The sequence below is a fragment of the Lichenostomus cassidix genome, unplaced genomic scaffold, assembly GCF_008360975.1.
Source record: "Lichenostomus cassidix isolate B80296 unplaced genomic scaffold, HeHo_3.0 HiC_scaffold_37, whole genome shotgun sequence".
Lineage (NCBI taxonomy): Eukaryota > Metazoa > Chordata > Aves > Passeriformes > Meliphagidae > Lichenostomus > Lichenostomus cassidix.
This window is the reverse complement of record NW_028147279.1, coordinates 1106138-1121565: the sequence shown is the minus strand read 5'-3', so window position 1 is coordinate 1121565 and position 15428 is coordinate 1106138. Positions and strand designations below refer to the sequence as shown.

The window sequence follows — 15428 nt, the reverse complement described above, 5'->3', positions numbered from 1 at the left end:
CTCTGGGGTCACTCTGGGGTCACTCAGGGGTCACTCAGTGGTCAGTGGTCACTCACTGGTCACTCTGGGGTCAGTTAATGGGCAGTTAATGGTCACTCTGGGGTCACTCGGCGGTCACTCTGGGGTCAGTGGTTCACTCTGGGGTCACTCTGGGGTCAGTCCGGGGTCACTTGGGTTCACTCTGGTCACTCAGTGTCACTCATTGGTCACTCAGGGGTCACTCAGTGTCACTCAGTGGTCACTCATTGGTCACTCAGGGGTCACTCACTGGGCACTCTGGTCACTCACTGGTCACTCTGGTCACTCAGTGGTCACTCTGGTCACTCAGTGTCACTCAGTGGTCACTCATTGGTCACTCAGTGTCACTCAGTGGTCACTCTGGTCACTCACTGGTCACTCTGGTCACTCAGTGGTCACTCAGTGGTCACTCAGTGTCACTCAGTGGTCACTCTGGTCACTCAGTGTCACTCAGTGGTCACTCAGTGTCACTCAGTGGTCACTCTGGTCACTCAGTGGTCACTCAGTGTCACTCTGGGGTCACTCTGGGGTCACTCAGTGTCACTCATGGTCACTCAGTGTCACTCACTGGTCACTCTGGTCACTCAGTGGTCACTCAGTGGTCACTCAGTGGTCACTCTGGGGTCACTCAGTGGTCACTCCTGGTCACTCTGGTCACTCTGGGGTCACTCAGTGGTCACTCTGGTCACTCAGTGGTCACTCAGTGGTCACTCGGTGGTCACTCAGTGTCACTCAGTGGTCACTCAGTGGTCACTCATGGTCACTCTGGTCACTCTGGTCACTCAGTGTCACTCACTGGTCACTCAGTGGTCACTGATGGTCACTCATGGTCACTCAGTGGTCACTCAGTGGTCACTCTGGTCACTCACTGGTCACTCTGGTCACTCACTGGTCACTGGTCACTCAGGGGTCACTCAGTGGTCACTCAGTGGTCACTCATTGGTCACTGATGGTCACTCATGGTCACTCTGGTCACTCAGTGGTCACTCATGGTCACTCTGGTCACTCTGGTCACTCAGTGGTCACTCTGGTCACTCAGTGGTCACTCACTGGTCACTCAGGGGTCACTGATGGTCACTCAAGGGTCACTGATGGTCACTCAGAGGTCACTCAGGGGTCACTCAGTTGTCACTCAGTGGTCACTGATGGTCACTCTGGTCACTCAGTGGTCACTCTGGTCACTCTGGTCACTCAGTGGTCACTCAGTGGTCACTCAGTGGTCACTCATGGTCACTCAGTGGTCACTCAGTGGTCACTCAGTGGTCACTGATGGTCACTCTGGTCACTCAGGGGTCACTCAGTGGTCACTCAGTGGTCACTCAATGGTCACTCTGGTCACTCAGGGGTCACTGATGGTCACTCAGTGGTCACTCAGTGGTCACTCAGTGGTCACTCAGTGGTCACTCTGGTCACTCTGGTCACTCAGTGGTCACTCAGTGGTCACTCAGTGGTCACTGATGGTCACTCAGGGGTCACTGATGGTCACTCAGTGGTCACTCAGTGGTCACTCAGTGGTCACTCTGGTCACTCATGGTCACTCACTGGTCACTGGTCACTCAGTAGTCACTCTGGTCACTCAGTGGTCACTCTGGTCACTCAGTGGTCACTGATGGTCACTCTGGTCACTCAGGGGTCGGATCAGCCCAGGAGGTTCCGTTCGGCTCTCAGTCTACATGACTTTGTACAGCATTGCGCACATCGCTCTGCTCACCTATGAGGCACAGGTGAGACCCCAAAATCACCTGAATTCACCCCAAAATTCACCCTGAGTTCACATCAGCATTGCTCACATCGCCCTGCTCACCTACGAGGCACAGGTAAATTCACCAAAATCCCCAAAAATCACCCCAAAATTTACCCAAAATCACCCAAATCAGCATTGCGCACATCGCTCTGCTCACCTATGAGGCACAGGTGAGACCCCAAAATCACCTGAATTCACCCCAAAATTCATTCAATTTACCCCAAAATCACCCAAATCAGCATTGCGCACATTGCTCTGCTCACCTATGAGGCACAGGTGAGTAAAAATAACCCAAAATCACCCCAAATTCACCCAAAATCCCCCAAATCAGCATTGCTCACATTGCTCTGCTCACCTATGAGGCACAGGTAAATTCACCAAAATCACCTGAATTTACCCCAAAATTTATCCTGAGTTCACATCAGCATTGCGCACATCGCTCTGCTCACCTATGAGGCACAGGTGAGACCCCAAAATCACCTGAATTTACCCAAAATCACCTGAACTTACCCAAATCAGCATTGCTCACATCGCTCTGCTCACCTATGAGGCACAGGTGAGACCCCAAAAACACCTGAATTCACCCCAAAATCACCCAAATCCCCCAAATCAGCATTGCTCACATTGCCCTGCTCACCTATGAGGCACAGGTGAGCTGAAATCCCAAAAATTTACCCCAAAATTCACCCAAATCCCCCAAATCAGCATTGCTCACATCGCCCTGCTCACCTATGAGGCACAGGTGAGCTGAAATCCCAAAAATTTAACCCAAAATTTACCCAAAATCCCCCAAATCAGCACTGCTCACATCGCCCTGCTCACCTATGAGGCACAGGTGAGCAAAAATCCCCAAAATTCACCCCAAAATCAGCCAAATTCACCCCAAATCCACCCCAATATCACCCCAAAAATCACCCAAAATTCACCCCAAAATTTACCCAAAATCCCCTGAATTCACCCCAAATTCACCTGGGGGGGAATTTGGGGTATTTTACAGATTTTGGAGAATGTTTTTGGGGATATTTTGGGGATATTTTAGGAATATTTTGGAAATGTTTTGTTAATATTTTCAGAATATTTTGGGGATATTTTGGGCATATTTTGAGGATAGTTTTAGAATATTTTGGAGATATTTTGGAAATATTTTGTGGATGTCTTTGGAATATTTTGGGGATATTTTGGGCTATTTTGCTGATATTTTCAAGATATTTTGTGAGGATTTTCAGGATATTTTGTGCATATTTTTAGGATATTTTGGGGATATTTTGGGTTATTTTGGGGACATTTTCAGGATGTTTTGTGGGTAGTTTGTGGATATTTTGGGGAGATTTTATGGATATTTTGTGGATATTTTATGGATATTTTGTGGATATTTTGTGGATATTTTTTGGATATTTTATGGATATTCTGTGGATATTTTGTGGATATTTTTAGGATATTTTGGGGATATTTTATGGATATTTTGGAAGTATTTTGGGGATATTTTCAGGATATTTTAGGAAAATTTTCAAGATATTTTTAAGACATTTCCAGTATATTTTGGGCTATTTTTGGGGCACTTTCCCGTTATTCTCATAACTATTTTGGGTGTATTTGGGGCTATTTTGGGGATATTTTGGGGATATTTTGGGGACATTTTGGGGATTTTTTGGGCTATTTTGGGACAGTTTCTGGCTATTTTTGTATGTATTTTGGGCATATTTTGACTATATTTTGGGCTATTTTCGAGCTGTTTTTTTCTGCTGTGTCCCCAAAAATATCTGAGTATTTTTTGTATTTTTTGGGTCTGGGGGAGTTTTTGGACCCCGGCCAGGTTCTCTACACCTGAGCAGATTTTGGGGAGATCGCAGTGATATGTTGTGGATTTTTTAGGATATTTTCAGGATATTTTGTGGATATTTTTAGGATATTTTGGGCAATTTTGGGAATATTTTCAGGATATTTTAGGGATATTTTGGGGATATTTTGGGGATATTTTTGGGGCACTTTCTGGCTATTATTGTGACTATTCTGGGTGCATTTTGGGCTATTTTGGGGCTATTTTCACAATATTTTGGGATATTTTGGGGCTATTTTTTTGGGGTTTTTATCTCCTTCACTCTGGACATATCTGAGGTTATTTTTTTGGGTTTTCCGGAGTTTTTGGACCCCGGCCAGGTGCTCTACACCTGAGCAGATTTTGGGGAGATCGCAGTGATATTTTGGGGATATTTTCAGGATATTTTGTGGATATTTTGGTGCTATTTTGTGGATATTTTGGGGCCATTTTCGGGATATTTTGGGGGCAGTTTCTGGCTATTTTTGTGTATATTTTGGGCATATTTTACTATATTTTGGGCATATTTTGGGCTATTTTCGAGCTGTTTTTTTCTGCTGTATCCCCACATACCTGAGGAGTATTTTTTTGGGTCTGGGGGAGTTTTTGGACCCCGGCCAGGTGCTCTACACCTGAGCAGATTTTGGGGAGATCGCAGGGATATTTTGGGGTTATTTCGGGGATATTTTGAAGATATTTTGGAAATATTTTGTGGATATTTTATGGATATTTTGTTGATATTTTCAGGATATTTTGGGGATATTTTGAGGATATTTTGAGGATATTTTTAGGATATTTTGGGGATATTTTAGGGACATTTTCAGGATATTTTGAGGATATTTTGGGGATATTTTGGGGATATTTTGGGGACATTTTCAGGATATTTTTGGGATATTTTGGGGATAATTTGGGGATATTTTAGGGACATTTTCAGGATATTTTAGGGATATTTCAGGGCCATATTCAGGATATTTTGGGTGTATTTTGGGGCATTTTCTGGCTATTTTTTGGTATATTTTGGGCATATTTTGGGCTATTTTCGAGCTGTTTTTTTCTGCTGTATCCCCACATATCTGAGGGATATTTTTTTGGTTTTTCCGGAGTTTTTCGACCCCGGGCAGGTTCTCTACACGTACGAGTCGCCGGCGGGTTACGGGCTGATCGCGCTGCAGTTCGGAGCTTTCCTTTGGTTCTGCTCGGCTGTGGCTTCGACCGTCAGCGCGGCTCCCGAGCGCCGCCCCTTCTACCTGCCCTTCCTCGGCGCCTACAGCTTCTGGTGGGTCTGGGGGCTTCGGGGGGCTGCGGGGGAATTTTGGGAATTTTTGGGATTTTTTTGGGGAATTTTTGGGAATTTTTTGGAATTTTTTGGGGGATTTTTTTGGGATTTTTTTGAATTTTTTTGAATTTTTATTGGAATTTTGGGGGCAATTTTCGGGTCTTTTGGGGGGTTCTAATGGGTCTGGGGGCTTCAGAGAGTCTGGGGAAATTTTGGGAATTTTTTGGAATTTTTTTTGGAATTTTTCAGGATTTTTTTTGGCAATTTTTTTTGGATTTATCTTTATTTTTGGGGTATTTTTGGGGTCACGCTCAGCGCCGCCCCTTCTACCTGCCCTTCCTCGGCGCCTACAGCTTCTGGTGAGCCCGGGGGGTGCTCGGGAATTTTGGGGAATTTTTGGGAATTTTTTGGGATTTTTTAAAAATTTTTTTGGCAATTTTTTTTTAATTTTTATTGGAATTTTGTGAGATTTTGGGGGCAATTTTCGGGTATTTTGGGGTCTTTTCGGGGCTTCTCGTGGGTTTGGGAGCTTCAGAGAGTCTGGGGAAATTTTGGGGAATTTTTGGGGATTTTTTGAGATTTTTTGGGGGATTTTTTTGAATTTTTTAAAATTTTTATTGGAATTTTGAGGGATTTTGGGGGCAATTTTTGGGTATTTTGAGGTCTTTTGGGGGTTTCTGGTGGGTCTGGGGGCTTCAGAGAGTCTGGCGAAATTTTGGGAATTTTTTTGGAATTTTTTGGGAATTTTTAGGGGATTTTTCTTTATTTTTTTGGCGATTTTTTGGGGATTTTTCTTGATTTTTTGGGGTATTTTTGGGGTCACGCTCAGCGCCGCCCCTTCTACCTGCCCTTCCTCGGCGCCTACAGCTTCTGGTGAGCCCGGGGGCTGCTCGGGAATTTTGGGGAATTTTTGGGAATTTTTTGGGATTTTTAAAAAATTTTTAGAAATTTTTTTGGCAATTTTTTTTGACTTTTTATTGGAATTTTGTGGGATTTTGGGGGCATTTTTCGGGTATTTTTGGGTCTTTTCGGGGCTTCTCCTGGGTTTGGGAGCTTCAGAGAGTCTGGCGAAATTTTGGGAATTTTTGGGGATTTTTTGGGATTTTTGGGGGATTTTTTTGAATTTTTTTGAATTTTTATTGGAATTTTGTGGGCAATTTTCGGGTCCTTTGGGGGGTTCTAATGGGTCTGGGGGCTTCAGAGAGTCGGGAGAAAATTTGGGAATTTTTTGGGAATTTTTGGGAATTTTTTGGGGATTTTTCTTTACTTTTTTGGCGATTTTTTTTGGATTTATCTTGATTTTTTGGGGTCACGGTCAGCGCCGCCCCTTCTACCTGCCCTTCCTCGGCGCCTACAGCTTCTGGTGGGTCTGAGGGGTGCTCGGGAATTTTGGGAATTTTTGGGATTTTTTGGGAATTTTTGGGGGGATTTTTTGGGGATTTTTTTGCATTTTTTGAATTTTTATTGGAATTTTGGGGCAATTTTCGGGTATTTTCGGGTATTTTGGGGGCTTCTGGTGGGTCTGGGGGCTTCAGGGGGCTGCGGGGAAATTTTGGGAATTTTTTGGGAATTTTTGCGATTTTTTGGGGAATTTTTTGGGAATTTTTTGGGCTTTTCTTTGGTGATTTTTGGGTGCTTTATTGGGAATTCTGAAGGATTTTTGGGATATTTTGGGGGGTTCTAATGGGTCTGGAGGCTTCAGAGAGTCTGGGGAAATTTTGGGAATTTTTTGGGAATTTTTGGGAATTTTTTTGCCATTTTTTGGCGATTTTTTTTTTGATTTTTCTTTATTTTTTGGAGTATTTTTGGGGTCACGCTCAGCGCCGCCCCTTTTACCTGCCCTTCCTCAGCGTTACAGCTTCCGGTGAGCCCGGGGGATGCTCGGGAATTTTGGGGAATTTTTGGGATTTTTTTGGGAATTTTTGGGATTTTTTTTGAATTTTTTGGGGGATTTTTTGGGGATTTTTGGAATTTTTTTGAATTTTTATTGGAATTTTGGGGGCAATTTTTTGGTATTTTGAGGTCTTTTTGGAGCTTCTGGTGGGTCTGGGGGATGGCTGGGATTTTTCGGGAATTTTTTGGGATTTTTTTGGAATTTTTTGGGATTTTTTTGGAATTTTTTGAGGATTTTTGGGAATTTTTAAACTTTTTTTTTACTTTTTATTGGAATTTGGTGGGATTTTGGCAGCAATTTTCAGGTATTTCGGGGTTTTTTGGGGTATTTTGGGGTTTTTTTCTGAGTTTCACCTGGGGGGTTTTGGGGTTTTTTTGGGTTTTTTTTGGGGTTTCACCTGGGGGAATTTCGGGGGTTTTTGGGTTATTTTGGGTTTTTTCTCTGAGTTTCACCTGGAGAGTTTTGGGGTTTTTTTGGGTTTTTTTGGGGTTTCACCTGGGGGAATTTTGGGGTTTTTTGGGGTTTTTTCCTGAGTCTCACCTGGGAGGTTTTGGGGTTTTTTCAGGTTTATTTTTTGGGGTTTCAGCCGGTGGAATTTTGGGGTTTTTTGGGTTATTTTTGGGTTTTTTTTCTGAGTTTCACCTGGGGTGTTTCGGTTTTTTTTTTTTTGGGGTTTCACCTGGAGAATTTTGGGGGTTTTTGGGTTATTTTTGGGTTTTTTTCCTAAGTTTCACCTGGAGGGTTTTGGGTTTTTTTGAGGTTTTTTTGGGGTTTCACCTGAGGGAATTTTGGGGTTTTTTGGTGTATTTTGGGGTTTTTTCCTGAGTTTCACCTGGAGAATTTTGTGGGTTTTTTGGGGTTTTTTTGGGGGTTTCACCTGGGGGAATTTCGGGGTTTTTTGGGTTATTTTTGGGGGGTTTTTTGGGTTATTTTGGGGTTTTTTTTGGGGTTTTTTTGGGTTATTTTTTGGGTTTTTTCCTGAGTGTCACCTGGAGCGTTTTGGGGTTTTTTTGGGTTTTTTTTTGGGGTTTCACCTGGGGGAATTTGGGGTTTTTTTGGGGTATTTTGGGTTTTTTCTCTGAGTTTCACCTGGGAGGTTTTGGGGTTTTTTTGGGTTTTTTTGGGGTTTCACCTGGGGGAATTTCGGGGTTTTTTGGGTTATTTTTTGGGTTTTTTCTGAGTTTGACCTGGAGAGTTTTGGGGTTTTTTTGGGTTTATTTTGGGGTTTCACCTGGGGGAATTTTGGGGTTTTTTGGGGTATTTTGGGGTTTTTTTTTGGGTCTCCCGCAGGTTCCTGGCCGTTCCGGTTTCGGCTCTGGTGGCAAATTTTGGGATTCCGAAATGGGCGAGAGAGAAAATCGTCAATGGGATCCAGCTGGGAACTCACCTCTATGCCCACGGGGTCTTCCTGGTGAGTCCCCAAAAAACCCCAAAAAAAACCCCCAAAATTCACCCCAAAAAACCCCAAAATTCACCCCAAAAAAACCCCAAAATTCACCCAAAAAACCCCCAAAATTCACCCAAAAAAACCCAAAATTCACCCCAAAAAAACCCCAAATTCATCCCAAAAATCACCCCAAAAAACCCCCAAATTCATCTGAAATGTCTGAACCCAAAAAAACCCAAAAATCCCCAAAAATATCCCCAAAAATCCCCAAATGGTCAATGGGATCCAGCTGGGAACTCACCTGTATGCCCACGGGGTCTTCCTGGGGAGACCCCAAAAAACCCCAAAATTCATCCCAAAAAACCCCAAAATTCACCCCAAAAAAACCCCAAATTCATCTGAAATGTCTGAACCCAAAAATCCCCCTTAATTCCCCCTAAAATCCCCCAAAATCTCCCAAAAATCCCCCAAAATTCCCTTTAATTCTCCCCCAAAATCCCATTGAAAGCCCTAAAATCTCCCTAAAATCACCCAAAATCTCCCTAAAATCACCCAAAATCACCCAAAATCTCCCAAAATCTCCCAAAATCTCCCTAAAATCTCCCCAAATCCCCTAAAGTCCTCCCAAAATTCCCTTTAATTCTCCCCAAAATCCCCTTTAAGGCCCTAAAATCTCCCAAAATCTCCCTAAAATCACCGAAAATCTCCCTAAAATCACCCAAAATCCCCCAAAATCCTCCCAAAATTCCCTCTAAATCCCCAAAATTAGACTTAAATCCCCCTAAAATCCCCCTAAAATCCCCAAAAATTCCCTTTAAATTCCCCAAAATCTCCCGAATTCTCCCAAATCCTGCAGGTCCTGACTCGTCCATCTGCCGCCAACAAGAATTTCCCTTTCCACGTCCGAACTTCCCAAATCGGCTCCATCCCCGAAATCCCCTCCCCCACCGCCGCCCCTCCCCCCCCGCAGGGCTACGGCAATGTCACCTTCATCAGCGACTCTGTCCCCAACTTCACCGAGCTCTTCTCCATCCCGGGGCAGGAGAACCCTGCCGTGAGTCTGGGGAGAGATTTGGGAAAAAATTTGGGGGAAAAATGGGGAAAAAATGGGGAAAAAATGGTGAAAAAATGGGGAAAAAACTCGGAAAAATGGGGAAAAAATAGAGAAAAAATGGGGAAAAAATAGAGAAAAAATGGGGAAAAAACCATCTAGAAATAGGGAAAAATTCCCCAAAAAATAGGGGAAAAATCTCAAAAATTAGGGGAAAAAATCCCGAAAATTGGGTGAAAATGGGGCAGAAATGAGGGATGACGTCACCTTCATCAGCGACTCTGTCCCCAACTTCACCGAGCTCTTCTCCATCCCGGGGCAGGAGAACCCTGCCGTGAGTCTGGGGAGAGATTTGGGAAAAAATTTGGGGGAAAACGGTGAAAAAATGGCAAAAAACGGTGAAAAAATGGCAAAAAACAGTGAAAAAATGGCAAAAAACGGTGAAAAAATGGGGAAAAAACTCGGAAAAATGGGGAAAAAATGGGGGAAAAATGGAGAAAAAATGGGGAAAAAACCATCTAGAAATGGGAAAAAATTCCTCAAAAATTAGGGGAAAAAATCCCGAAAATTGAGGGGAAAAAATCCCAAAATTGGGTGAAAATGGGGCAGAACTGAGGGATGACGTCACCTTCATCAGTGACTCTGTCCCAAATTCCCCGAGCTCTTCTCCATCCCGGGGCAGGAACATCCTGCCGTGAGTCTGGGGGGAGTTTGGGAAAAAATTTGGGAAAAAATTTGGGGAAAAAATGGCGAAAAATGGTGAAAAAATGGCAAAAAACGGTGAAAAAATGGGGAAAAAACTCGGAAAAATGGGGAAAAAATGGGGAAAAAATGGGGAAAAAATGGGGAAAAACTCCTGAAAATTGGGGAGAAAAATCCCTAAAGTTGGGTGAAAAAAATCCCGAAACTTGGGGAAAAAATCCCAAAATTGGGGGAAAATGGGGCAGAAATGAGGGATGACGTCACCTTCATCAGTGACTCTGTCCCAAATTTCCCCGAGCTCTTCTCCATCCCGGGACAGGAGAACCCTGCCGTGAGTCTGGGGGGAGATTTGGGAAAAAATTTGGGGGAAAAATCCCGAAATTTGGGGGAGAAACGGTGAAAAAATGGCAAAAAACGGGGAAAAAATGGGAAAAAAACTCGAAAAAATGGCAAAAAACGGTGAAAAAATGGGGAAAAAACTCGGAAAAATGGGGAAAAAAATGGGGAAAAAATGGTGAAAAAATGGGGGAAAAACTCGAAAAAATGGGGAAAAAATGGAGAAAAAATGGGGGAAAAACCATCTAGAAATGGGAAAAAATTCCCCAAAAATTAGGGGAAAAAATCCCAAAATTGGGTGAAAATGGGGCAGAAATGAGGGATGACGTCACCTTCATCAGCGACTCTGTCCCCAACTTCACCGAGCTCTTCTCCATCCCGGGACAGGAACATCCTGCCGTGAGTCTGGGGAGAGATTTGGGAAAAAATTTGGGAGAAAAATCCCAAAATTTGGGGGAGAAACGGTGAAAAAATGGGGAAAAAACTCGGAAAAATGGGGAAAAAATGGGGAAAAAATGGGGAAAAAATGGGGGAAAAATGGGGAAAAAATGGGGGAAAAATTGAGAAAAAATGGGGAAAAAACCATCTAGAAATGGGAAAAAATTCCTCAAAAATTAGGGGGAAAAAATCCCGAAAATTGAGGGGAAAAAATCCCAAAATTGGGGGAAAATGGGGCAGAAATGAGGGATGACGTCACCTTCATCAGCGACTCTGTCCCCAAATTCCCCGAGCTCTTCTCCATCCCGGGGCAGGAGAATCCTGCCGTGAGTCTGGGGGGAGATTTGGGAAAAAATTTGGGGAAAAATGGGGAAAAAATGGGGAAAAAATGGGGAAAAAATGGGGAAAAAATGGGGAAAAAATGGGGAAAAAATGGGGAAAAAATAGAGAAAAAATGGGGAAAAAATAGAGAAAAAATGGGAAAAAAATGGGGGAAAAAAACATCTAGAAATGGGAAAAAATTCCCCAAAAATTAGGGGAAAAAATCCCAAAAATTGGGGGAAAATGGGGCAGAAATGAGGGATGACGTCACCTTCATCAGCGACTCTGTCCCAAATTTCCCCGAGCTCTTCTCCATCCCGGGGCAGGAACATCCTGCCGTGAGTCTGGGGGGAGAGTTGGGAAAAAATTTGGGGGAAAAATCCCGAAATTTGGGGGAGAAACGGTGAAAAATGGCAAAAAACGGTGAAAAAATGGGGAAAAACTCGAAAAAATGGGGAAAAAATGGGGAAAAAATGGGGAAAAAATGGGGAAAAAATGGGGAAAAAATGGGGAAAAACTCCTGAAAATTGGGGGGGGAAATCCTGAAAATTGGGGGAAAAAATCCCGAAATTTGGAGGAGAAATGGTGAAAAAATGGGGGAAAATGGTGAAAAAATGGGAAAAAAACTCGAAAAAATGGCGAAAAAACTGAAAAACCACCAAGAAAATGGGGAAAAACTCCCGAAAATTGGGGGGAAAAATCCTGAAAATTGGGGGGAAAATGCCAGAAAATGGAGGAAAAATGGGAGAAAAATGGGGAAAAAATGAGAGAAAAATGGGAGAAAAATGGGGAAAAATGGGGAAAAATGGGAGAAAAATTGGGAAAAATGGGAGAAAATTGGGGAAAAATGGGGAAAAATGGGGAAAAAATGGGAGAAAAACTCCAAAAATTGGGGAAAAAAATCTCGAAAATTGGGGGAAAAATCCCAAAAATGGTGGAAAAATGGGAGAAAAATTGGGAGAAATGGGAGAAAAATGAAGGAAAAATGGGAGAAAAATGGGGAAAAATGGGGGATAATGGGAGAAAAACTCCAAAAATTGTGGGAAAAAAATCTCGAAAATTGGGGGAAAAATCCCAAAAATGGTGGAAAAATGGGAGAAAAATTGAGAAAAATGGGGGATAATGGGAGAAAAATGGGAGAAAAATGGAGGAAAAATGGGGAAAAATGGGAGAAAAACTCCAAAAATTGGGGAAAAAAATTTCGAAAATTGGGGGGAAAAATGCCGAAAATGGTGGAAAAATGGGAGAAAAATTGAGAAAAATGGGGGAAAATGGGAGAAAAATGGGAGAAAAATGGAGGAAAAATGGGAGAAAAATGGAGGAAAAATGGGGAAAAATGGGAGAAAAACTCCAAAAATTGGGGAAAAAAATCTCGAAAATTGGGGGGAAAAATGCCGAAAAGTGAAGGAAAAATGGGAGAAAAATGGGAGAAAAATGGGGAAAAACTCCAAAAAATGGGGAAAAAATCCCCAAAGTTGGAGCAAAGCCCCAAATGTCCCCAAGTGTCCCTTTTTGTCCCCAGGTGGTGCCGCAGGTGGAGGAATCGCCGGCGGGGGGATGGGCAGCTCCGGCCGCCCCTCCCCCCCCCAAGGCTCGCCCCTCCCCCCCCGCGCTGCCCCTCCCCCACTCGGGCTACCCCGAGTACTTCAGCGTGCACTCGGGGGGGGGAGGGGCGAACAGGGACCCCAAAATCTGACCCCAAAATCTCATCCAGAGACCCCAAATCTGACAAATTCTGCCCCAAATGGGATCCCAAATTCTGCTCTAGGGACCCCAAAATCTGACCCCAAAATCTCATCCAGGGACCCCAAAATCTGACCCCAAAATCTCATCCAGGGACCCCAAAATCTGCTCCAGGGACCCCAAAATCTGACCCCAAAATCTCATCCAGGGACCCCAAAATCTGACCCCAAATGGGACCCCAAAATCTGCTCCAGGGACCCCAAAATCTGACCCCAAATGGGACCCCAAAATCTGCCAAATTCTGCTCTAGGGACCCCAAAATCTGACCCCAAAATCTGCTCCAGGGACCCCAAAATCTGACCCCAAATGGGACCCCAAAATGTGACCCAAGGGACCCCAAAATGTGCCAAATTCTGCTCTAGAGACCCCAAAATGTGACCCCAAAATCTGACCCCAAATGGGACTCCAGGAGACCCCAAAATCTGACCTAAGCGACCCCAAATTCTGACAAATTCTGCCCCAAATTCTGCTCTAGGGACCCCAAATCCTGACCCCAAATTCTGACCTAAGGGACCCCAAATTCTGACCCCAAAAGGGATCCCGGGAGACCCCAAATTCTGCTCTAGGAACCCCAAAATCTGACCCCAAATTCTGACCCGAGGGACCCCAAAATCTGACCTAAGGGACCCCAAAGTTTGACCCCAAATGGGACCCCAAATTCTGCCAAATTCTGCTCCAAATTCTGCCAAATTCTGCTCTAGGCACCCCAAATCCTGACCCCAAATTCTGACCTAAGGGACCCCAAATTCTGACCCCCAATGGGACCCCAAATTCTGACCCGAGAGACCCCAAAATCTGCTCTAGGGACCCCAAAATCTGACCCCAAATGGGACTCCAGGAGACCCCAAATTCTGCCCCAAATTCTGCTCTAGGCACCCCAAATCCTGACCCCAAATTCTGACCTAAGGGACCCCAAATTCTGACCCCAAAAGGGACCCCGGGAGACCCCAAATTCTGCTCTAGGAACCCCAAAATCTGACCTCGAATGGGACCCCAAATTCCGACAAAATCTGCCCCAAATTCTGACCCCAAATGGGACCCCAAAATCTGACCCGAGGGACCCCAAATTCTGCCAAATTCTGCTCTAGGGACCCCAAATCCTGACCCCAAAATCTGACCGCAGGGACCCCAAATTCAGCCCCAAACGGGACCCGGGAGGACCCCAAAATCTGTGCCCCAAATGGGACCCCAAAAACTGCCCCACACAGACCCCAAATCTGCCCCAGAGGGACCCCAAATGGGACTCCGGGAGAACCCCAAATTCAGCCCCAAAGGGACCCCAAATCAGCCCCCTAGCCACCCCAAATATGCCCCAGAGGGACCCCAAATTCTGACCCCAAACGGGACTCCGGGAGACCCCAAATCTGCCCCACACAGACCCCAAATTCTGACCCAAATGGGACCCCAAATGGGACTCCGGGAGACCCCAAATTCTGTCCCAGAGGGACCCCAAATTCTGCCTTAATGGGACTCTAAATTCAGCCCCAAATTCTGCCAAATTCAGCCCCAAAGGCACCCCAAATCTGCCCCACACAGACCCCAAATTCAGCCCCGAGGGACCCCAAATTCTGTCCCCAAATGGGACTCCGGGAGACCCCAAATCTGCCCCAGAGGGACCCCAAATTCAGCCCCAAATGGGATCCCAGGAGACTCCAAATGGGACCCCAAATTCAGCTAAAGTCAGCCCCAAATCTGCCCCAGAGGGACCCCAAAATCTGACCCCAAATGGGACTCCGGGAGACCCCAAATTCAGCCCCAGAGGGACCCCAAATTCTGCCAAATTCTGACCTAAGGGACCCCAAATCCTGACCCCAAATCTGCCCCAGAGGGACCCCAAATTCAGCCCCAAATTCTGCCAAATTCAGCCCCAAATGTGCCCCAGAGGGACCCCAAATTCAGCCCCAAATGGGACTCCGGGAGACCCCAAATTCAGCCCCAGAGGGACCCCAAAATCTGACCCCAAATGGAATCCCAGAAGACTCCAAATAGGACTCCAAATTCAGCTAAATTCAGCCCCAAATCTGCCCCAGAAGGACCCCAAAATCTGACCCCAAACGGGACTCCGGGAGACGCCAAATTCTGCCAAATTCTGCCCCACATTCAGCCCCAAATGGACCTGGGAGGACCCCAAAATCTGTGCCGGGGGGACCCCAAATCCTGCCCCACACAGACCCCAAATTCTGCCCCAAACGGGACCCCAAAATCTGATCCCAAACGGGACTCCAGGAGACCCCAAAATCTGCTCCAGGGGGACCCCAAATCTGCCTCAGGGGGACCCCAAAATGGCCCTAATGGCACCCCAAATTCAGCCCCAGAGGGACCCCAAATTCTGCCAAATTCTGCCCCAAATGGGACTCCGGGAGACCCCAAATTGTGACCTAAGGGACCCAAATTCTGACCCAAATTCTGCTCGAGGGACCCCAAAATCTGACCCCAAATGGCACCCCGGGAGACCCCAAATTCTGACCGAAGGGACCCCAAATCTGCCCCAGAGGGACCCCAAAATCTGACCCCAAACGGGACTCCGGGAGACCCCAAATTCTGCCCCAAATCTGCCCCAGGGGGACCCCAAATCCTGCCCCACACAGACCCCAAATCTGCCCTAATGGGACCCCAAATTCAGCCCCACACAGACCCCAAATTGAACCCCGGAAGGACCCCAAAATCTGACCCCAAACGGGACTCCGGGAGACCCCAAATTC

At 45.4% G+C, this 15428-nt stretch overlaps 1 protein-coding gene and 1 long non-coding RNA gene across 2 annotated transcripts in view; one reads left to right on the top strand and one right to left on the bottom strand.

Moving 5' to 3' along the window:
• The window catches only part of TMEM145 (transmembrane protein 145), a 29318-nt gene extending 16615 nt beyond the window's left edge, over positions 1–12703 (top strand). Inside the window, exons 12-16 of the mRNA XM_085044639.1 lie at positions 1649–1742; positions 4682–4854; positions 8039–8159; positions 8992–9189; positions 12506–12703. Of these exons, the coding sequence (XP_084900765.1) occupies positions 1649–1742; positions 4682–4854; positions 8039–8159; positions 8992–9189; positions 12506–12679 (760 nt within the window). The 3' untranslated portion in view covers positions 12680–12703. The remainder of the gene's footprint in view (positions 1–1648; positions 1743–4681; positions 4855–8038; positions 8160–8991; positions 9190–12505) is intronic.
• An 829-nt stretch (positions 12704–13532) lies between these two features.
• Positions 13533–15376, bottom strand: LOC146423551 (uncharacterized). The gene is made up of 4 exons (XR_014847483.1): positions 15313–15376; positions 15203–15278; positions 14537–14842; positions 13533–13592 (listed from the first exon to the last, which is right to left on the bottom strand). It is a non-coding gene; the product is annotated as an uncharacterized LOC146423551 (long non-coding RNA).
• Between the last annotated feature and the right edge of the window lie 52 nt (positions 15377–15428).